Source organism: Lates calcarifer, linkage group LG13, assembly GCF_001640805.2.
Source record: "Lates calcarifer isolate ASB-BC8 linkage group LG13, TLL_Latcal_v3, whole genome shotgun sequence".
Taxonomy (NCBI): Eukaryota; Metazoa; Chordata; class Actinopteri; family Centropomidae; genus Lates; species Lates calcarifer.
Window position 1 is genome coordinate 5,129,688 of NC_066845.1, and position 22,866 is coordinate 5,152,553.

Sequence of the window (22,866 nt, forward strand, 5' to 3'; positions counted from 1 at the left end):
TTTCAATCAGCACCGCGAGAGAAAAAGAGGAAAAACAGTGTGAAAATTGCTGTCATGTTTTATGATAGATACCATAACTATAGCTGCTCCAGAGATATGGAGACTACTGTAGCAGCACTAACTGAGAACAGTGTGAGTGGTGAGGAAGAGGGAACAAAAGAGAAAAGATCCAAGTGGTGAAAGAGTGACAAAGCTGATACAACAAACAAAACACTACATAAAAACTGACACCCCTCCAAATTTTCCAGTAAAACAAAATAAGTCGGCCATTGTTGCGACTACATTCCAAGCCTCCTCCTATCTGGGCCAGCAAGAGATATCACCCAAGGTCAGCATTGACACTCATTACATTCACTCTGCATTCTTTTAATCCAAAGTGATTTACAGTGACTGCTTTCAAACTGTATACACAGTGTGGTCATTAGATTTAACTGCATGGACATTGGTTAAAAATTGCAAATAATTAAAAGGAATTGGTCACTCACACATTAAATGAGTAACTGACTGCCTCTTGGACCCTCACACGGCTTAGTAGTTTATTTTTCTTGCTTTTATTCTTGAATGGTGTTGCTGTTTCCTTGCTTTTATCATACACTCTTTATTCCACTCTTAATTACATGCATCATAACAGCAATTTTAATTCAGTTTTGTTGTTGTTGTTGTTTTCATTGCGACAGTGTTTCATGTTATATTTTGGTGGAACTAAGCTGAACTGAAAGTAGCCAAGTGCAGTAAAGGAGGTGAAGTTTCTATATGACTAAAAATCACATTTCTGGTGGTTTCAGACTTGAAGGTGATGCATGCATACATGTGATGTAACCATAATCTAGAACTGAGCAAAATATTGTGTTCACAAGTCTATATCTGCACAATCTGTGAAAACAGGCTTTGTTTCAATACAAGAAGCTCAGCATCTTCTTATTTGTTGTTCTTGTGGATGAATCATCACCCAGCAATGTTTTGACACTGCACTGTTCCTGTTTTATTGAAGGATTAACCTTCTGATAGGCAGCACCGTGATCAAACAATGGACTAGCCAAATATCAGAATTTATCATCAGATGAAGCTAAAACTCTTCTGCAGGAGCCTGCATCCAACCGAGCAAAATGTGATCATGGCCTCTTATAAAACAGGTGCTCCACTGGGGCAATCGAGGCTGTCACTTCATTATTACGTAACACTGGCTGTAGGCCATCACTTGGTTGACCTGGTACTTAGGAAACGTGGGGAGATTTATTTAACAAACTCATCTTCTCGATACACTGTGTGCTCTCAGGGAAGACAAATAGTGATGAAATGCGACTAATGACGTTTGTTTGTTGTTTGACCACGCTGTTGGTTTTTGTCAAGAGTGAAAAAGAGGCTAAACTGCCACTGAGAAGGGACCTGAATTAAGGCACTGAAATCCAAGGTGGTGCAAAATGCATGAGTACTATTAATTTTGTATTACTGTCATCTACTTTCTGGCTAAAATGACTCAAGTTCTTGGCTTGATGTCACTGTAGGCCTTATTTTTTATCACTGAAAACTGGTATCTGAGAAGCAACAACCTTTACTGACTTCTCAGGCTGTGTATAGCTACTTTTAAATAGCCAAACCAATTTAAAAATCACACACTCTTCCCCTCTTTAAAACATAACAGAATAATGACAAAATGTCATTGGAGAGGCCAAGAAACCGTTGGTATAGACAGTCGACACCCTTGAATACAACTTTGACGTGCATCGTACTTCATACACTGTTACCTACTCCCTTATCTGCTCATTGACTAAGTTTGCAACAGTCTAGCTGGATATGTAAAACTTACACAAAGGACATAGTTAAGCCATAACCATTATATGTTAATTGTATAGGGAGCTGAACTCTTGCACGTACGCTCATGTTTGTCTGTCTTCAATAGCGGCTTATCGCTCAGATTCATCTCATTCTTAACACACTTATTTGCTTGCAGATGCAATGCCAATTCTGCGTAGACCTTAATGCCACACTGTTATCAGTGCACTAATAATCTTTTTATTGGTCAAGGTAATGACCAATCGATACTTCCCTTGAACCAAAGTACAGGTGGTAACACATGCTTTAGTTTGCTTGCCAGGCTGGTGCCAAATAGGGCATATCTGTTTGCTGTACTTTTACACACAATTACTGCAATGTACTTAGTGCTTTTATGCGACTATTAATGAACCATTACGGATTACTAGCCAACTTAAACTATGTATCAATAAAAGGGAATGAAGCCAATAAATTTAAACATTACACCCAGTATCCCACACCAAAAGACACACACATATTGCCTGTTAATTTGGTATTTGCCCCAGAAACTGTTTCACAGGTCTATCAAACAAACCATGCATTTTCTGTGCTTGTTGCATGTATGAGACACATAAAATGGTTGATGGATGCTTATATATGTAACATGAAAAATAAAGACAGCGCAAACTGAAGTTTTGTGAACAGGTAATCATATTTAATGGTTGACACTTACAGCTCAATTGATCATTTATTGCATCACAGAAAGCAGGCATGCGTGACAGTGCTATGAGGTGCTATGCTGTGAAACTACACACTATATAAATACAGCTACAATCAAAATATGCCAAAAAAATCCTGAGAAAATGTATGAGATTTATCTAAACATATTGTCTGTCAAAAATACAAAATAGTCCCTCCCTAAAACTCTCTTTGTCAAAACTTGAGTATGAACACATTTAGGAGTAACACGGTAGCTTGCTGATTCCATGAACAGACTAGTCTGTAAATAAATTACAAGCATCACACTTTTAAAAATAACACAACTCTAAAGCTTTACATTTCTTTTTCCAAATGCAAATGGAACAAACTTTTTCAATTAGACTGTACAAACAATGTTACATTTCACCACAATTTTCAACAGGTGTTAAGACTATTTTGAGTGGTATAAACTGACAGAATATACAGCTATAAAAGTGCTCCATTGAGAACAAAATTGTTGATTGCAGAGCAGGTTTCCTCTTCTTGAAATAAAAAATTGAAGCGACACAGTATAATAGCAATACCACCACCACCACCCCCCCTTTTTTAAGCTCTACTCTTCGACTATGGGCCAAAACTTTACAAAAATGTGGTTACACAGGTCATGGATAGACAGGAATGTTGTTATTGGACAAGGGTCTCCTCAGGCCCAGCACACAAAAGGCAGATTCAATCCATGTCCAAGCCTATTCATGCATTCGTCCTGTGCTCATCAGAATTTGCCAAGCTCACACTGGGCAGCGATAAAGCCATTCTAATTACTGGGTTGTCCTTTTGAACTGGCCCGCTCCTGATTTTTAAATGGGTTGCTTAGTCATACCAGTTCCACTTTTCACCTCCCCAGCAGTTTTCCTTGAATCAATTTCACAACATTGCCATTTTAAATGCAATTTCATTACTTCATTACATCCGGAGCCTCCTTTGGTGGCCATTAGTTGTTCTCTTGGGAAACCGTGGTCTCCTAGGAAAAGGAGTGAAAAGAGAGTCAGCCTGTGGGGTCAGATCACTGAATCACACATAGCCATAGATCATCTTTAAAGTAAGTTCCCCTAAACTAGAATTATTAATTATTAATAACTCAGGTTCCTTGTTTAGACTAAAATTAAGTTTTGCAACATACCATAGCGCCTAATCAGACCTCTGTCTAAAAGAAAAAAAAAAAAAACAAGCTCAGACCACAACAAGTGTCTAGACCTAGGGTCGCATGCTGAGTTAAGTTCATTGTGTACTCACACTCCCGTCCTTCTACTATCTTATCTCCTCTCTTTCATGTTGCAATCTAATATGTTATGGTCAAGGTATGCTTATACAACTTGTAGATTTCAGATAAGACCACTGTTGTTCGCAGGGTGGCCAAAGCAGGCGGAGGTCCTATGTTTTACGTCTTTACCTTTTGTGTAACTTTCAATTCGCTTGCAACTTATTTCATTCATTCAGGACTTTGGATTATAATTTCAGAGGATACCTTATATTTAAAAGGTTTATTGGAATTAATTTGATTCTGTCTTCTCATGAACATAAAAAAATGTAACATTTTTTACCCACTCAAGCAACATTTCTGCTGCAAATGGAAACTTTCTATTAAATTCTTAAATCTTCAAAGGGTGGTGCTGGAATTGCTTATATGCTGTGCTTAATAAGAGACGGGTTTTTTCAAGCCACTATAAAAACTTACCACTTCCTGCTCATAAGGAATTGTGTGTTTAGTTAACTGTTTGTAGTGCTCCTGTGCATGGTAATATACAAAAAAGGACTACATTAACTGGTTTGCACTTGTGTTTTGCTGCTAACTAACATTTTAAGTATCGCAGTATGCATTTTTTAGGTTTTAGGAAATTAAAACACTTAGAGTTAGTTTTTTTTAAAGCATGAATCAGAAGATGGTTTTCATTGAATATGCATGTATCAAAGCCATAAAAAAGTCCCTTACAAAAGGAGTCCTCTCTCCAAATTTGCTCCAGAATGTCATCTTGACAGTCGTCCTGTGCCCTGTCCTCTGGTCAAAGGTCTGGCAGGTCTGGAAAGGGGGACTGTACAGGTGCAGACTGATAGCACCCTCTGTGTGGCTGGCATTTTCCACACGATGCAGGCCAATGGAGTCTAAAATATGCACACACATGAACAAACAACATACATTTAGACAGTGTATGCCACTGGAATGCTATGAGATGGGGCTCGCAGGCAGATACTAGCAGTGCTGTAACCAAGAACATAACACCAGGGCTCTGCTGGTTTGTGAAAATACATAGTCAGCAGAGATTTGGGGAAAGACCTGAATACTGTTCATTGTAAATTTACAACTGGTTTGTAACTAGTGTGACGCCAATTTAACACATTACATAACTGCAGAGGTTGGAAACTTTGAGATTGCTGGGCACTGTAAAAAATGACTGTGTGTTACACAGCTGCACACAGAGTTCAGAGATACGTCACATCAGCATAACTCATGTGGGGCAGAATATGTAAAGGATGTTTGTTCTATTGTACTGAACACAGCATTTTAGCTACAGTAACATAACAATGTGAGTCTACCATTGTATTAAGAACCAGTTTAAAAGAATTACACATTGCCCCAACAACATATTAATAGATTTAAGTGGTATTTATTTTGCGGAGTGTAAACTATAATTAAAAAAAAAAAGATCAACCCACAGCCTAGTTTCTTACCATTTATGTAGGCAACCTTGTTTTCCTGGAGAATTCTCTGCGACTTCTGGACCATATCTCCCTGAGATTTACTGTCCGGCCACTCGAACTGCGTCTCCTTCAGCTCACCCTGCAGCATCTTCATGAAACAGTGGGAGTCTGTGTGGTCATGGATGCTACTGCAAAGCGTCACAGACAAAGACTGTGTCAGAATACATCATGTTTCTGGCATCTTTGTGACATTGTGATGAGAAGTTGAAAGACTGTCCTGAAAAGTTAAAAAAAAAAAAAATCTGGCATACAGTCAGATAATTTTGTGTTCGGGAGAGTTTGTGTTTTCAGAAACTCTCAATCTCTTTGGTCAGAAGAGCTGGAAATACTGTGTGTGCTTTTCAGTTTAAACTGTTCATCCAGACTGACACATACCTAAATGTATGCATAATATAATGTGATGCCAGTGTAGTTTCATAAGTAACATGTTTAGGCTGCTCTGTTGAAACATAGCTTTCTGACCACTTCTTTAACCATTATTTATACCACATCCCTATTACTGCATTTGCTATGTGGTTAAACAAGTGTCTCAGCATCAATCTGTGCTCTGATAGAGCATGAACATGGTGAAATACAAACAATCTGTGCTTGACATCATAATGGTATTGATATAATACAATAAGGATGTGGTAAAACATGCGACTTGCAAAAAAACCCGTCTCTTCTTATCCTTGTCTTATGATTCATAACCATATAAGCACCTGTCATACAGTTTTGTAGTACATCTAGAAATTAATTAAACTCTGTCAAACTTGAACAAGCCCCTTCCATTTCTATTGACTTCAGCGAATGTCAGGTGTTCAGGTGACATTTGCTGACTAAGTAGGGCAATGCGATAGATATCTTCAAATAATGTCTATTTACACAACCTTTCTTCAGTCTAAGGAACATTGGACTCTATTATCTTTATTAGCAAATAAAATAATTGCCAGAGGAAATCACTTGATGATGTCAAACAGTATCTAAACGTGAAAAGGCCGGTAACATGACTGATGAACCCTTGACTGAAGAAAACTGTCTCATTATTGATGCAATGGGTTTTTCTAAGTGGTAATGTACGAGAGCTTGCAATAGACTGTTTGATAGGATTGTGTGTTGCTGGGGAGATTATTATAAATTAATTTTGTCATGTTAATTATTATTTTGCATCTCACCTGCCATGGCCTTCACCCCAGCACAGGACAATGAGGTTGAACTTGCCGTTGCCCTCGTCAACCAGGTTCCTTGTGTACCTGCAAAAGAACCCAATATGTTAAACTAACATAGAGATATGTATCCTTGCTACTGTTTATACTGAAAACGTCAAAGTTTTGAAGAAGCTTTTGTCACAAAAGTCACTGGAACTGGAAAATGTTCTTGAAAAGTTTTGGTAAAGTTGAGAAATGAAACAAAGCAGTAGACACATGTGGTGCTTTACAAGTTTTGTATGATTAATTCAAATAATGTAGATTGATTTTACACTGACAAACCTAATCTTGAGTGCCAATATTCAAGCATTGTGAGGTTTACTTGATTTGAATAATTAATTGTCATTCACATGGCTGACTCCATTCCCTGGACTTGTAGAACTACTTGTGGTATACTGCTTTCTTTAAAGGGGGAGGGGTGATCATTTTATTTTACAGATCCAAAAGAAAAAAATAATCTGTCACCTGCACTAAACTCCAGCTGGAGCCCAAGGAACAGACGACAGAGGGGTCGCTGTCCGTTAATTTTATTTCCATCCACAACATTTATCTATCTGCGTCCTCAGCCTGCTCTGCACGTTTTCCTACTCTGCGAGATTCCGTCACTCTCCAAATATTTTTCGGCCCGGCTCATAGCTCCCTCGTGGGCAACAAACAAGTCACGGCACAAGCATCCCTCTCTGCTAAAAAAATTCAGCGGGTGTGTTACCCGTTCTCGGTGTTGATTGGATGTTCCCGCACAGCCCTCCCTCCGCTGACCCCCTTCTCTGATCACAACACCGGGACACGGAGCTTTTGAAAACTTCTGAATAGAACAGCTGTATTTTGAAGTGAGGAGGAGTCCTGTTTTTGCTTGTGGTCATCACCTCATTGTAGAAGTGGCGTTTGTAAATTGACTGTACTTATATAAATTGTGCAAAAAAAAAAAAAAAAAAAAAAAGACTGACATCTCATTTGACTTTTTTTTTTTTTTTTTTTTTTTTTTTTAAAGCTGCTATTCCACATGGAAACAACAACTGGTTTTCATTCAAATATAAGAATGTTTGACATTTTAATAACTGGCTGTGTTACTTTTTTTAAAAAAACAAAACAAATGAATTCAGTCATTTGCAAACTTTATAAACAACCTATCCTAAGCCTGCAGCTCACTAAAGCAGTCATCAAAAGTTGTTGAAAATAAAAAGTAAGCGAAGAAGACATAAAATGCAAACCTAAAACAAACATATATATATATATATATATGACTGTCCAAATAAACTTTTGATTATAGTTTAAACAAACACACTGGCACACTGGACCAGGGTTACTGAGCAAAAGTGCAAAGTGCAACAGCATAATAAATGAGCAATATCTGATGAAGTTGGGAATAACAACAGGAATATGAAACAAAGTGGTGTTTTTTTTTTTTTTACCTGTACTTGTCAAACTTTGCATACTGCTTCCATTCCTGGGGGTTGCTCTCATATGCCTCCATCACAGCCTTCACCTCATCCACATTGATGTGGTCACTCTCGAAGATTTCATGCAGGATTTTGATCAGTTCATCCAGAGTTTCTGGTTTCACCACCTCGGTGTTCTCCATCTCTCTTAGTTGCGCCGGAGGAGCTGTTTTCTTGGAATAATTTGCCTCGGTTAAGACAACAGGTTTCTCTTTCCAACTTTGCTCACTCTTTTTATAGTCTAGCGCCGCAATTTTAGGGGCGAGCTGGTGATGGACTGTACCATTACGGGGAGAGGAGAACGCCCACAGCATGCAGTCCCTTTTAAATGAACTTTTCACTGAGTGCTTAATGAGATATTGCAACAACAATAAAAAAAAATAGACGTGGCGGCACCTCCACCGCACTTCCTTTATAGAGATTGCGTCATTTCTATTTTTAATTGTGCGTGTTTTCGGCAAAATTATGCACTTGTCTGATGCATTAAGAACTTGGACTAATCCTCTGAGTCCAATTCCACCACGTTGTCACAAACACCCCCCACCCCACCCCCCCGCTCTCGCTGAGGCATTCCTCTAACAATAGCGGTCCAGCCTCTCTTTGTGGGCCCTCTCTTCTCAGGAGAAAAAAAAAACAGTCATTAACGCATTTTCCAAGGTGTGTGGCAAGGCGAGAGGCTCACAACGCAAACAACAAGTGGGGATGCAAAAGGAAAAACGTGGGAAAAAAAGACTGAATGGTATCCAGACCGTTTTGGGAAACACATCATCTTGTTTTCTTTTGGACTTCCCTTGGATTATTTTCAGGGCATCAAGTCAGGAAGTTATGACTTGCAATGCATAAATGAATAGATAAACTATGCAGCAGTCATACTGTATGACTCAGGCTGTGACAGGCTGGGAAGGGAAAGGGGGGAAAAAGAAGGAAAGTGACTTTAATACAGCAGATGCATGATGGTTTGTTTCATTTCCAATGATCTAATGATGGATCATGCACTTAACACATGCAGGTCTCGTGGGAGTGAGTAAGCACTGGTGGAAAAGTTGAATAAAATGCATAAATAAAAGTAGCTGTAAATAGCCCACTGTCAGAGGGGTAAATGAAAGTAAAAGTCCTGGCTGAACAGCTGATGTGTCTGCAGTAAGATTACCCTCTGACAGTGCACTTTTGCTATTTGTAGTGTGGGGTTTTTGGTATAGTGACGGTATAGTTTCATATCTCAGCCTCAAATCAGTAAAAACAACAACAGGCAAACTGAGGAACTGTTTTTGTCTTTCCACCTGCCAGTGTGCATCTGCGTTTGTGCATGTTTAAGTTAAAGCTCTTGTTTGTGATTTTGATACGAAATCCAGTGTTTTCCTCGAGGGATGTTTTTGGAATATTTTGCCAGCTACCCCAGCTCCCAGAACTTTCAGTAAACCATAAATCATTTGAATGAATGCAACGCATTCTTTCACAGATACAGGTCATTCACTCAGGGGCTCCACCCGTTTCCCTGAAGAAGAGGACTTATTGTGAAGAAAAACTGTAACGGTGGACACCAGTGTAGTAGCTGAGCTTACTGTAGGTCAGATATGGTGCACATAAGATATACAAAGTGTTTGTTTTTGCGTGTTGTTGAACAGTGGCTGCTCAGAAATACAAAATATCAAACACCAGTGTAGGTGTCAAGAGTGCTGAGTTGAAACTTTGAGCACAGTGTCTTGCCCAAGGACACTTTGCTTTTTTGATGAATCAACAGGAGATTGCATAAGTAGGAAAGACTAATTTTTCTGTCACATTTTCCAGAAATGGAAATGGATAGAGTATAATGGATAAAATTGTCTCAGTGTTACTGGTCACCACAGGTTGGGCTCTAAACCACAGCTGAGCAGAGATATTCCAGCAGGAAATCTCCAATGTGTGTCAGTCTGTCAAAGGAAAATCTTTTCTGGCTTTGAAAGATATTCAAGCTCTCATGTTTACTGGCAGGATAGAAAGTGGAGAATGTTCTTTGAATCAGGGGTCCAGCCAAGTTTTCCTCCAGGCTGCCACATCATCAATACCACATGTACTCTTGCTCCACCTTGTGGCTGAAAGTTTAAATACTTTAGTCAGCCACTTGTAGTAATATTGGATATTACTGAAGCTCTGTTAGGACAGTAATAAATATTAATTGGCCAAATGGAGAATTTAAAAGAAGATTACACAACTTTGATATTACAACTGTAGAAAGCAAACATGTGCTTATAGATTTATTTGAATGAGTTCATAATAATAAGCTATGACAATAAACAGCATAGAATTAGACCATGCAGAATCTATGAAATAGATTGTGTAATATAATGACTGTACGTGTAATTTAGTAACTCAAAAAATGTATGTTTTAACAAATAAATATTTGTTATCACAGTGGGAATATATTCCTCACAGAAACATACAGACATAAATGTACACTTTGTCTCATCTACACATATACTGGGGCCATCAGTCTACAATCAATGATCCATAATGACTGAAAACCTCCATATTGTGGCCAGGTTCATCCTCTCTGTCTGGATCCCAGCTCACCGTATGTATGGATGCAATCACAGGAGTCAGACTACGTAGATTAAAAATGTGAGTCTTGATGTTTTTCAAAGGAATTACTATTACTGTTGTGCAGAGGTCAATACAATTAGTCGTTTTCCAGTATCTAATGCCACTTTATTGCCAAATTCCACTCTGCTTCTCAGTATAATAACATACATTTAGGGTAATATGCACCCCACCCCACCCCACCCCAAGAACTTTACTTCACCTCATGACACACATTCTTACAGGAACAATTAGAGTATGTTTATCGCTCATAAACGTTTTTAATAGGGAAAATATAATATACGTAGCCTACATGTGGGCGTGCGTAATGCCACCTAGTCCTAAACTTACATAGTTATATACATTTAAATATATGAACATAAACATACACATAAACAGTGCATATGATGACCATCGTGTACAAAATATTTAACAGTCTTACGCCACTGCCTGGATGATCCGAGTATTACCTCCAGAAACAGAGGTAAACAGTCACTTTCCCTTGGTAGCGCACAGCGCTGGACGGCAGAGGTTTGAGCCAACGCGGCTGCTGTAGCAGGAGGAGGAGGAGAAGGAGGAGGAGGAGGAGAGCATGACTGGTCCTTTGACGTGGAATATTTCCGTAAAGAGACGATGAAGGAGTAGCAGCGTGTAGCTCGAAGCTATCCCGTACTAACCTTAAATCGAGACGGGATTTAGCCGTGAATCCCAGTCAGATCTGGGTTCACGGGAGTTGACAGACAACAGTCTTTCACAGACTGATCCCTTTCTGTTCCCCCCGCCTCCCTCCGTTCAGCTACAATCATGATAAAAGCCATTTTAATATTCAACAACCATGGGAAACCAAGGCTTTCTAAATTCTACGAGCACTATGTGAGTAACATGAGATTTTTTCCCCCTCTTATTATTAATGTTTATCTCCATATTTCACTATTGATGCAGGTGTGTTTGTATGATTCATAGGCCAGGATGAAAAAAGTACATCTCAATCTGTGGCTGTGGAGATACTTTGTTGTATGTTTTCTTATGCAATCACCAGAAAACACTGTGTAATATTGTTGCAAACAGTTTGAATGGGAAGATGTGTGGAGCCCAGTTTACAACCACCTCAGTGATGGGCTGTTATTTCAAACTGCTCCTGCTGTATAAGATGTCAGTGTGGACCATGCTGTCCTTTTAAAATATGAATAATTAAACACGTGCAAGCCGAAGCGAGGGTATCGCGTTCTTGTTGAGCCTGTATGAACAGGACTGAGCCCAGTTTCTTTTAATTCAGCTCCCAGCGCTTCACATCCAGCTGTGATGATGAATACAGCGAAGTGAGTTCACTCTGTTTGGGTCACATGACTTCAGTAACGTCCTTGTGATTGACTCGTGCTCACTCCCAACCTTTCACCTCCGCCGATTCAATTAGCTTTATTGTCATTAAGTTGGGGTGACGTTGCCTGCTGAAGCTGTTCTGACAGAGGAATTGAAGGAATAAGTTGCAGGTAGCAAATGGCAGGTTATGTAATATCCTTTGCTGGGCAAGCTGTGCTGGCTTGTTCTCATAATTGGATTTATATCTCAAGGTTGGCTGCCTGCCCTCCCTCCTTAATTCTGGTACTACAGTAGCAAGGTGGCGTAGACAGTGTCCTAACCCAAGCAGGTAAATTAATTCTCTGCTAGAGCTAGACTGGATTACTCGACTAACTGATTCACTGATTCACAATAAAATTAATTGGCAGCTATTTGGATATTCAGTTTATGAATGAGTCATTGAAGGCTGGGAAACCTGCCTTCCCAAATGTGAGGATTTACTGGAAAAAAAAAACAAAACATATCAAAATAGGTGTCTACTATCAATTAATTGACTAATTGTGTCAGTTATATCAGCCTACTGTCATACAAGACATGGAAAAGGAGCAAATCCTCACTTATGAGAAGCTGGAGCTAGCAGAGGTTTGGCTCTTTGGTTCAGTAAACCACACATACAATGAATCAATTATTAAAAAGAAACTGATTAATTTTCTATTAATCAACCATTTGAATAATCAATTAACCTGTTCATCAAGATTTCAGACTGTTGAGTAGTCAGAATAAGACATTTGAAGGTGACATCTTGGACTTGAAGAAATGCACATTTTTACTGTTGTCTGACATTTTGTGGACAAAATGATTAATTGAGAAAATTATAGGTTGTTTAATTGATAATAAAAAACAAGAGCATAACCAGCAGAGCTGAAATGATCAATTAGTCAATTAATCATTATACACTGAATACCTTTGGGTTTTGGACTATAGGTCAGACCCAACAATTCAGTATCCAAGAGAGAAATCAACAGATAAATCAATAATGCAAGAAGCCTTGCTTGCGGCCCTGTTGAACAGTATAGCTCAACCCTCCATGTTGTCTAATCTTTAGACAAACTGAACATGGGTGTGTTTGTATTTCAGGAGGATAAATTAAATTTGATTGGATTATAAGAGGACTCTGTAGACACCATCTGCTACATTAAAAGCTGAGGTGTTGGCTAACTGGCTGGCAGGATGTAACATTTCACACATATTGCTTGCTGTGAAAACAGTCTTAAGCATTTGGTTTATTTAAATTAGTTTACTGTTCAGTCTGGGCTTTAGTTTGGGGATGTGTGTTTGTGAGTCCTGATGTCTGTTGTGTTTTAGAGGGAGAGTGGCTGAGCTGAGGAGGTATTGCCCTGTTAGTTAGACCTGGTCTGTTGGCTGAGACATAAAGCCAAAGCATCTGTCCAATCTAAGTGTGAGAGGAGAGTGAAATATGGACACACACAAACTCACACCACATAAATTCATGTACCATCAATCTGCGCTGTGCCAGCATCGGCGAGAATCCTTGGAAGAAATGCAGCTGTGTGTTCATGTTATAGCAGCGAGGCCTGTATTTTTGTGTGAATTTCTGGCTCTGCAGATTCACAGCTACAATGGCTCATTGTATAAAAAATCTTACACAGTAAATGACACTGTTAAACTCTGTATTATAGACTATGTGATCACAGAATTGTAAAGCAGCTTTTAAAGACTGGTAACACTTTAAGCCCTCTACTTATGTATCATCAGCATTTTTATTGAGGATGTCAGCAGGTATAACTATAACTCCTCCTGTGGGTGCCAGTAATTGGGGGCTGGTGTATAGTCAGATAATGAATGACACTAGATTACAACACACAGCTGTAATAATATCAAATCTGTCTTTATATGAGAAGTTATAATTGCAGTTAAATACTTAAAAGTAATAAACACCTAGAAATGTCTGTAAAGCTGGAGCCAGGGTCCTTTAAAACCCTCAACACCAGAAACATCCTAATGAGCAGCTGCTATTCTTCCTACTGCTGTGCTCATTTGCGACTGTGTCACTGGACTGTGAGTACCGTAACCCTGCTAGTCCCATGCTACAAGTCACATGACCGATCTAGTCCTCCAGCCCAGCTGCATACTGGACACCCTCTTCTCTCCTTGTGCTCGCTGACCTGTTAAAGACCCAGAGAGAGGACATTGGCTCCCTGTGGTGAGGTGGCCTCAGTGTCAGAGCTGCGCATGACAAGACATTAACCATGATTTTGATTGTTGTACGTTCTCTGATGCTCTCCTGGACTTTGAGCATGCATTTTCAGCTGAATTTTAATCACCTAAAACAACCCAAAGCAGGAGACTTTGGCCCCGTCTTAGCTCAGAAAATCTTCAAATGTGACTCCACTCTTTAAGCCTTTCTATGAATGCTTTCAAACACACCTACGGATATTTCAGTTTTTAAACAGAATCTCCTCCATTAGCAAACAGTACAATTTGTCTGGCTTGATGCACCTTGTACAATGAAATCATTGCTTCTGTTGCCTGTGGGCACTAGAGTGTGTTTAAATATGACAAAGAGAAAGGTAAGTATATAAATCCTGTTTTTTCACTTGGAGCCAGTAGCGCTCAAGAAAAAGAGAGGCGGGACGAACAATTAATTTACCTGTCAAGCCAGTCTTCTGGCTAGTAGTAATGACATGGTCCACCAGAAGCAATTAAGTGCACATACAGTGCATTATTTACCATCTCGTGTGTGTTTAACAGCCTGTGTTTCCTTGTTTGTTCCGCAGACTGAAGACACGGAGCAACAGATCATCAGAGAAACCTTCCACTTGGTCTCGAAAAGAGATGAGAACGTCTGTAATTTCCTGGAAGGTGGAATGTAAGTTATGAAGCTTGGCTGCATCAGCAGGTGACTGTGTCTAAATGCTAAAAGAACCAGGTTTTAACCAGAGGGAAGTAAATAATTTACTCTGATGCAACATCATAGGAATTCATTTCACACTATAAAGGAAAGCTCTGAGGGCTTTGTGAGTGACAATCGACAGTAACGCTGTCTGTTTGAAGTTCATTCATCATTCATGAATGAGGAACTAGGTGTCGTTTTACCTTGAGAAACTCTACTGTTCGTACTCGCTCTTGCACTTTTCTCTTCTCAACACTCTCTGTTACCTTAAATTGTGTGACACCAAAGCCAAATGATTATAACATTATTGTTTCACTTTACATTAGGCATTTAGACAACTATGGAGGAGTATCACAACAAAATATTAAAAACTATTGTAATTACTTTCAAGTGTTTACACATGATTGAGGGTTTCAACATTTCCTCTGGCTCAAACTCACTGAGGTCTTATCTAACTTACTGTGGTAACTGACTGGTTACTGGGTTATATATACTGCCTTCCATATCTTCTCAAGTTAGTATGTCTTATGTCAACGCATGTTGACTCATGTCTGAAAGCAACCTGTTGTTTCTCTCCCATTAACTTTGTGCTGTCTTTGTGTCTTGACACGTTTACGACATGCAGTTCCTATCAGGTCATACTCGGGGCAGAGAGCAGCGTTCTCTGTGTGTTTGTAAACTCCTCATGAACTCAGCTCTTTTTGTGTCTATTTTCCAAAATGGAAAACAAGCAGAAATCCAGATTTCTGTCTTTCAGTCATGTGGAAATGTTATGTAGACAGTGAATAATGTGTTGATCATGTTTAGGTTTTTGCTGGCGATGTATTAGATCAGGAATAAGTTTCTATAATATCTCCTTGTTCCCTCTGTGTCAGGTTGATCGGAGGATCAGACTACAAGCTGATCTACAGACACTACGCCACACTTTACTTTGTGTTTTGTGTGGACTCCTCAGAGAGTGAACTAGGAATTTTAGACTTAATCCAGGTAACAGCCTATGAAAACACAGTGTACTGTGACCATGCTTCTCAATGTGTCACAGTCCATTCACTAAACTACCTTCCGTTTTCAGGTATTTGTGGAAACGCTGGACAAATGCTTTGAGAACGTCTGTGAGCTTGACTTAATTTTCCATGTAGACAAGGTAGGAAATAACTTTTGAATCTGTTTGCCTCTCTTTATAATACCGCTTTAACTATCAATATTAGAAATGAAAATCAGAACTCCATTGTAATATTCTGCCTGAGCCATTATTGCCTCATATTGTAATGTCACATTTATCTGATGACCTTAGTTGTGACAACAGATTTAGCTATTGTGACATTCATAATATTTTTGTGACTTCCTAGATTTCGTAGTTGAGCAATTTACGAAGTCACACTGAGTGTGCAATTGTAGTATTACAGCCTCTTTAAATCAGCTTAAATACATGCTGCAGTCCAGACCTGAAATGATTTGTTTATTAATCCATTAGTAGAACCATAGAAATTAATTGCTAACTATTTTTATAGTTGAATTATTGTCATTTTTCAAGCAAAAATGCCAAATATTCCCTGTTTCCAGCTTCTTAAATGTTGCAATAAATAGCTATAAAGTATAGTAAACAGAATATCTTTTGGCTTTTGCCTGTTGCTTGGTCAAAAACAATCAACTTAGATATGTGTCTTTAAACCCTTTGGAATCTATAATGGGCATTTTCACCATTTTCTTTATAGAAATTTATGCAAAAAAACATGAGTTGAGAAAAATTATCAGCAGATTAATTGATAATAAGAACATTCGTTAGTTGTAGCTACTGCAGTTTTGATTTCAGATGTTAGGGTCTTAAAGGTCCTCCTGTGGGCACCCATAAGCGGATGGTATTTGCAGACCACAGTTGTAGTAATATGATAGACGTCTCCATAGGATCTCTCTCATCTCATTTTTCTCAGGTCCACAACATTCTGGCAGAGATGGTGATGGGCGGGATGGTCCTGGAGACCAACATGAACGAAATCATCACGCAGGTGGATGCTCAGAACAAGATGGAGAAGTCTGAGGTAAGCCTGACCCCGCCCGTCTACCGAATGTGTATGACTATGATTCTGCTCCCATACTCTCTGAGGTATTGTATACAGTATGCAGGCATGTGTGTATGCTGCACCCTGCATGCCACTCTCCAGTGACCTTGTGGATGCTCCCTACCTACTCTTGAGTGTTTGTGCTCTCTTTTCGGCCTCTCCTCTTGCCGCTGTACCGCTAACGACGCAGATCAGGACTCGACATTTTCTCTCCTGTATCCCTCAGTATAAAAATACAGTATCACAGTCATCACTTTTTGTCATTACTATGCTAGACTTAACTGTACCATTGTCCAATGCATCTCCTGAATCTGTGACCATCGAATCTCTCATATCATCCTAAATTTGACTCACAGTAATGAAAAATAGGCTGGTTTTAGGCTGTGTTTTTACATGCTCATTATTTTAGTTGAGAATGTGAATTTAATATCGCTGTCCACGTTGAAGTTGAAACTGCTTTCCAGATGTGTTTTGTAACATCTATAAGCCAGTGTCCTTGCTTAGATAGTTGCTCTATGCAAGGACATTGCTTTGCTTTCCATACAGCTTCTGCTAGCAGATAAACACTCATTTACACATTGGAAATTTTTAATCAGACAAGACAGCCAGAGACAATTTCATGAAATCATTTCTGTTTTTGTGTAATGTGGATTTCAGCCTCCGTTGTCCTAAAACTTAACTGCACTAATGATTTGGCTTTGTTTTTTAATTGCTTACATGCACTACAATAATGAGGCAATGTTTTTGGGGAGTCCTTTTCACTTTTGCAATGAGAAACCCTGACAGGAAGTCACAAAGTTGTACAAATATGTTGTGTTTTGTTGCTTACACGACAAAGGGAAAGGTTGCATAGCTAGGTTTTTGACTGGCTGACATCACTTGTGTGCTTTAATATTTGACTTTTAAAAGTTTTAGTGTCAACAAAGTACACTTTCCTCTAATAATGTGAGCTGCATTGTGTGCTTTTAACCAGACAGAATCTTCTTTTTCGACTGATATTCTGTAAGCAGAGTCTTTTACTGTTCTACAATCATCAGAGCTGCTCTGTCTCTTCCCTCTTGGACCTACCCTCGACCACAGCGTGTGTGTTTCTCACACTGACGCTAATTCGAAATGACACTGTCCATTTATAGGGCAGTGTCTGGGAAACAAGGAGCGAGCTGTTCTTCGTCCAAACTGGCAACGACCGATTAAGTGGCATTAGTGTCTTTTCTTCAAACTGATACTTCTCAATTATTAGCTTTTTGTGCAATACAATAATTGTGGGTGAATTTTAAGGTCACTGTTGAGATTACAGATGTGGTCTATGATAGGTCCTATCACTTTTTTCTGTGGAGATAAACTGTAATTACTTTAATCTGCTTTAACATTCCTCATTCCTCTTTTTCCTGACCCTGTCTAGTTCTTTCCATTCTTCTCTCTCTTTACAGACGTTTATCTTTCAGTCTACCAGGCAGGACAGGTAGACACAGGTACTGCTAAATTTACAACCAAGTACTGTAACCTTAACTGAAGTTTACTCTCCCCCAGTCTCTTCATATGGCCCTCCATGTAATAGTAAACTGACGTCACTAACATATTCTAGGAATCTTTCATGGCAGACCCAAAAATGTTGCCATTTCTTTCCTTTAACTACACAATGCAACTACAACAATGTACCATTTTACAAGATGTTATGTGTGTGATTATATCTTGGCCAGTAGAGACTCCATGTAGTTACTGCTCCCAGCAAAGAAATAGTCTGCCACACAACACTCCATAAAATGGTGAATTGTTGTTTTGCACTTTTGTTGAGATTGAACAACATGATACAACATGTCATTAGTTACTTACAGTACAACTGTTACTCCGCTTTCCTCTTCATGCTAAGCTAAGCTAACCGGCTGCTGGCTCAAGCTGCATATTTGCCACACAGATATGAAAAGTGGTATCTTCCCGTCTACCTCTCTGCAAGAGAGCGAGTAAGCCTATTTACCAAAATGTCATGCTTTTCCCTTCAGGTCTCTTCCTCGAAACCACACATAGTTTGACTTAAATCAGTGATGAAAACCTCTTAAACCTTTAGCCTGTGATTCTTTTGCACTGATATCCCACACAGACAAGAGATTGAGTACTTCTCCAGCTTTAAAGGACTCTCTGACTTACATAGACCAGAAAGTCAAACCAGTGTTGTGTGTTGCGCAGCTGGTGTTACTATTTATGTACCATACAGTATTAGTCACCCAGCATTTCATTAAAAACCCTGCTATAATGGACTTGCACAGTACGTCTCCAGGCGACCCCGCAGTGAGGCAAAAAATATCTCGAGTCTGAGTCCTGAAGACAGAGCCCGTGTGCTGGATCAGCATTCCTCTCTGTTAAAGCCACGGTCATCTTTCTATCTAACACAAGTCTCCTTCATTCTTGGCAGAGGGGAGGAATGCCGGTTAGACAAATGGTCCATTGAAATAACCTTGTGAAAAATAAGTGGTGTGGATAAATCTATGTTCCAGACATACTCTGTGTGTGTCATTTCACTAAATGATTTATGAGGGTATTCCTTTGAATGTGTCCCTTAGAGAGGCAGTGAACATATATAGTAGTTTCTGTATTTTAAGCCTACTGGTCATTTTTGGGTCTGTCTTTTAAAGATTCAGTTGGGGGGGATCTCTAACTGCAGTGATTCTCAAATGTCTGCTCCCACCTGAGACAAAAACATCAAATCATTCAATCTCTCACAGACGTGTTTTATTTTATTGCTCCAGAAAGGCTAAACTACCTTGATGCCTTCTTTAAAAGATGCCAAATTTCTCTTAAACTGCTTCACATTGAGATTCATTGTGTTAGAGTGAAGTGCCTCATCTGTCCCTGAGAATAGATCCCCCATTGTAGTTTAGCACTACCAGGCTTACAATCTCCTCATGTCATCAGTAGGAAACACCATAGATGCGTAAATGTCAGCATTCTTGTTCCTCTGTTCACAAATATGTATTTAGACAGACAAATGTTAGCTACAGTCATGTGTAGTCTTTCCAGAAGCAATTCAGCCCACTAGAGGTACAGTATCACCTGTATTATTATGGCTAAAGCTTATATGACGTTGACGCATTCTTTTTAAATTTGATGCACACATTCTATACACCTATCTATCCAAACATCATTTCCGCCTTCATATCCAAATCCATTTTTTTCTGCTTTACCAAATCTCTTCTTGCATTTTTTTTTTTACCCTTATCGGTCCTCAAGAGTCCGGTGGGTTCACTATCCAAGCAATGCTGCCTTTTATCCATTTGATGAATGTTCAGTACTGCTCAAGTACATAAAAATTAGTGAATGGTCTAGTACAGTGTGTCCTCACAGTTGATTCATAATTGGCTCTGGTTGTGATGTAAATCATTATAGTACCAAAACAAATGCATGTGCATATGAAGCTATGAAGGCATCTGAATGTACATTTGCACATGATGTCTGTCCTAGTAGTTGTCAGTGCTTTTGCATTTTGTCAGCAGTTGACTGTTTGTCTAGTACTTTGTTTAGCATAGTGTGTGTGCGTGTGTGTCTGTGCGTGTGTGTCCAGTGTTCAGTGTGTTGTCATGTACAGCATGTTTTTTGATTACTGATCTGTATCTTATCAACCTTCCTTGTGTGTGTTTTGTGTGTGTGTGTGTGTGTGTGTGTGTGTGTGTGTGTGTATGTGTGTATAGGCCGGTATTGCAGGAGCGCCTGCTCGTGCCTGTATCAGCTGTAAAGAACATGAACCTCCCGGAAATGCCCAGAAACATCAACATTGGTGACATCAGCATAAAAGTGCCAAATTTACCCTCCTTCAAATAGTGGCAGCGAGATCCTGAGCCTGCAGATGTCAGCCAATGTTTACGATGATGCAATCTGTTTACCAAAACCTCAAATTACTAACTTTTATCAAAACTATACATCTTGAAGGTACTGTGTGGTTTGACACTCCTTGTTCTGGTGTTATTGATTTGTTTTTCCTATTAAAAAAAAGAATGTTTTATGTGTTTTTTTTTCTGTTGGAAGGAAAAATGAAGTATTTATTTATCAGTGGTACATTCCTTCTGCCTCGCTGGAGGTTGGCCCTTGACGTTCAGCTGCTACAGTACAGATCTGTGTCAGTTTGTAACTGAAATTATTTAAAATACTCAAGTGTTTACTTAAAAGTGAAAGTGTGGCAGGTGATGGAGCTCTGGGGGCAGTCTTACTGGTTTGGTTATTCCAGACCAGATGAATCAATCAGTGGCGGAAAGTAAAGGAAACCATTTTGAAAACCAAATTGGAGCAGGTCTACTACAGTATTGAAAGTCGTATGTCATAGCTCGTTTGTAAGATCAGTGCAAACAATAAAGAATATTATTATACTGCTGTGTGACAGACATATGGATATATATGCTGAAATGAATTTTTCTTTTCTTATTTGTATGCAAAATATTTTTAAATGATTTATCATGTCTTATCAGATAGTTCTCTTAATTTTAATCTGTGCATGACTTTTCTTCTCTTCTTTTTCAACATAATAAACTGTCAAAACTTAACCTGTGTGTTTTGTCATATTTGATTACTACTATAATCTTATATTTTCAGGATGTGTTTGATACATAACATTTTGAAAAATGTCGTTAGGTGCAGCATGTCATTACATTGATTGCTGTATATTGCATTAATACTTTCTTAAAATTAGTGGTGAAATAAGTATTTAGATGCCTCACTTAACTAGTCCTGCTTTCAATTAAATGAATAAATAGTGCAGAGGCTATAAGGCTCAGAGTTGCAATTCAACTGAATGATAATGTATTTTGTGGTGTTTTTGAACAATATTACAATATCCAGAGAGATGTTTCTGCTACAAACCTGAATCTACACTTCTCTAAAACAGTTTCAATACAAACTATAACCTTAATGAAGATTGAAGATTGGATTTATTGTACGACTGCTGTTTTAGACTGCATTAGTTTTAGCTAGGTGTATTAATAAACTGCCAACTGAGTGTAAATCATGACTTCTCCTTTTTCGTATTTGTTCCGTGGGTTTTGACCAACGCTTTCTCCGTAGTGACACTGTCAGATAGTCATTGTGCGCAGGTTTTACGCAAACGCCATGATAGGGAAATCAATTTGAGCAGTCACTGCGCATCGTTGCGCAGCTTTGACTGTCACGTGAATCGTCTTGTGACAACAGGAAGGAGGAATGATAACAGTGAGAATGCTGTTGCTACTGCTGCTTTGACACTTTTCAAGTCTTCATTTCTAATTTGCAGAAAGCAACACACAACAATGACTTCTATTATTAAAGAAACACAAAGGTGAGCATTTTTTTCTGTCTTTAATTCTGAAGACAAAGACTCCCCCCAACGTTAAGCTACCTGTAGCCTGAGTCATAGACACGGAGGCATCCTGAAAGTTACCGATATTGTGATTTGGTGCATTAATGATATTAGCAAACACTAGCTTGGAAATGAGTTATGTCACTGCTGGCATGATTAATTTGCGGCTTTATCAAGTTTTCGTGCTCTTTCAGCGGGAAAACGTTTTACACAAGCCGCTTTCCACTGCAGTAATGCATTTGCTTCCAAAATACTGTAGCTATGATAAACTCTTTCAGGGTCAAACTAGGCAGCAGTACAGGGCTATCAAATCACATGACTTGTGACTCTAATGCAGTAGTATAGACTTTATACATTTGAAATGAAAAAGCATCAAATGTACTTTTACAAACTGGGGCTAAAAGTCACCATTGCTCTGAACGGGTACTTTTGAGTGTACAAGTGCCTAATTATTTCAGGGCTGGAGTTGACGAGTTCTTTATCAATTAATCCCCTGATTATTACATCAATTAATTGTTTTGTCTATGTAACGTCTGAAAATAGTTAAAAACTGTCCACTATTTCCCAGAGTTTAAGATTGTTTTGTCTGACCAACAGTCTAAAAATGTTCTGTTGACTGACTAATTGATTAATCAACTAATTGAGGCAGATTCAAACGATTTGTACTACCAAAAGGTATTTACTCTGACTTAATTAGTTTTCTTTCATCTTTAATATAACAAAGTAACTTTAGGTTCAAAAGTCAAGAATATATGTAACTGTAGAGAAAAGGATATAGAGAAAAAAATACAGTTTCAAAAGTAGAAAAACCAGTTATTATTACTACCTTAGTTTTTAATGCACATATAGACAGTGAAATAGTTGTATATAAAGCATATTTACTCTG

General features: G+C 38.8%; 3 protein-coding genes across 4 annotated transcripts in view; 2 read left to right on the forward strand and 1 right to left on the reverse strand.

Moving 5' to 3' along the window:
* Positions 1-2,445: 2,445 nt before the first annotated feature.
* cdo1 (cysteine dioxygenase, type I) lies at positions 2,446-8,062 on the reverse strand. Its single transcript, XM_018674402.2, has 5 exons — positions 7,808-8,062; positions 6,363-6,440; positions 5,179-5,336; positions 4,442-4,611; positions 2,446-3,472 (listed from the first exon to the last, which is right to left on the reverse strand). Exons 1-5 carry the CDS (start codon positions 7,975-7,977, stop codon positions 3,443-3,445), a joined length of 606 nt encoding a protein of 201 aa, XP_018529918.1. The 5' UTR covers positions 7,978-8,062; the 3' UTR covers positions 2,446-3,442.
* Positions 8,063-10,944: 2,882 nt separating this feature from the next.
* On the forward strand, positions 10,945-20,494 carry LOC108882115 (adaptor related protein complex 3 subunit sigma 1). The gene is made up of 7 exons (XM_018674414.2): positions 10,945-11,263; positions 14,488-14,579; positions 15,479-15,590; positions 15,676-15,747; positions 16,535-16,642; positions 18,094-18,135; positions 20,347-20,494. The coding sequence occupies exons 1-6, from the start codon at positions 11,195-11,197 to the stop codon at positions 18,127-18,129; spliced, it is 489 nt and encodes a 162-aa protein (XP_018529930.1). The 5' UTR covers positions 10,945-11,194; the 3' UTR covers positions 18,130-18,135; positions 20,347-20,494.
* A 1,312-nt stretch (positions 20,495-21,806) lies between these two features.
* The window catches only part of commd10 (COMM domain containing 10), a 74,097-nt gene continuing 73,037 nt past the window's right edge, over positions 21,807-22,866 (forward strand). For both annotated transcript variants that reach the window (XM_051075147.1, XM_018674428.2), the window contains exon 1: positions 21,807-21,959. In XM_051075147.1, the coding sequence (XP_050931104.1) occupies positions 21,931-21,959 (29 nt within the window). In that variant the 5' untranslated portion in view covers positions 21,807-21,930. The remainder of the gene's footprint in view (positions 21,960-22,866) is intronic.

What these genes read in the sequence shown, in the direction of transcription:
- cdo1 (XM_018674402.2), bottom strand. Translation starts at nt 7,977, where the DNA reads ATGGAGAACACCGAGGTGGTGAAACCAGAAACTCTGGATGAACTGATC. An exon ending in TGGGGTGAAGGCCATGGCAG is followed by an intron (nt 5,337 to 6,362) that starts GTGAGATGCAAA and finishes GACGCTTTGCAG; the next exon opens with TAGCATCCATGACCACACAG. An exon ending in CAAGGTTGCCTACATAAATG is followed by an intron (nt 4,612 to 5,178) that starts GTAAGAAACTAG and finishes TGCATATTTTAG; the next exon opens with ACTCCATTGGCCTGCATCGT.
- LOC108882115 (XM_018674414.2), top strand. Translation starts at nt 11,195, where the DNA reads ATGATAAAAGCCATTTTAATATTCAACAACCATGGGAAACCAAGGCTT. An exon ending in CTAAATTCTACGAGCACTAT is followed by an intron (nt 11,264 to 14,487) that starts GTGAGTAACATG and finishes TTTGTTCCGCAG; the next exon opens with ACTGAAGACACGGAGCAACA. An exon ending in ACAAGATGGAGAAGTCTGAG is followed by an intron (nt 16,643 to 18,093) that starts GTAAGCCTGACC and finishes CTCTCTTTACAG; the next exon opens with ACGTTTATCTTTCAGTCTAC.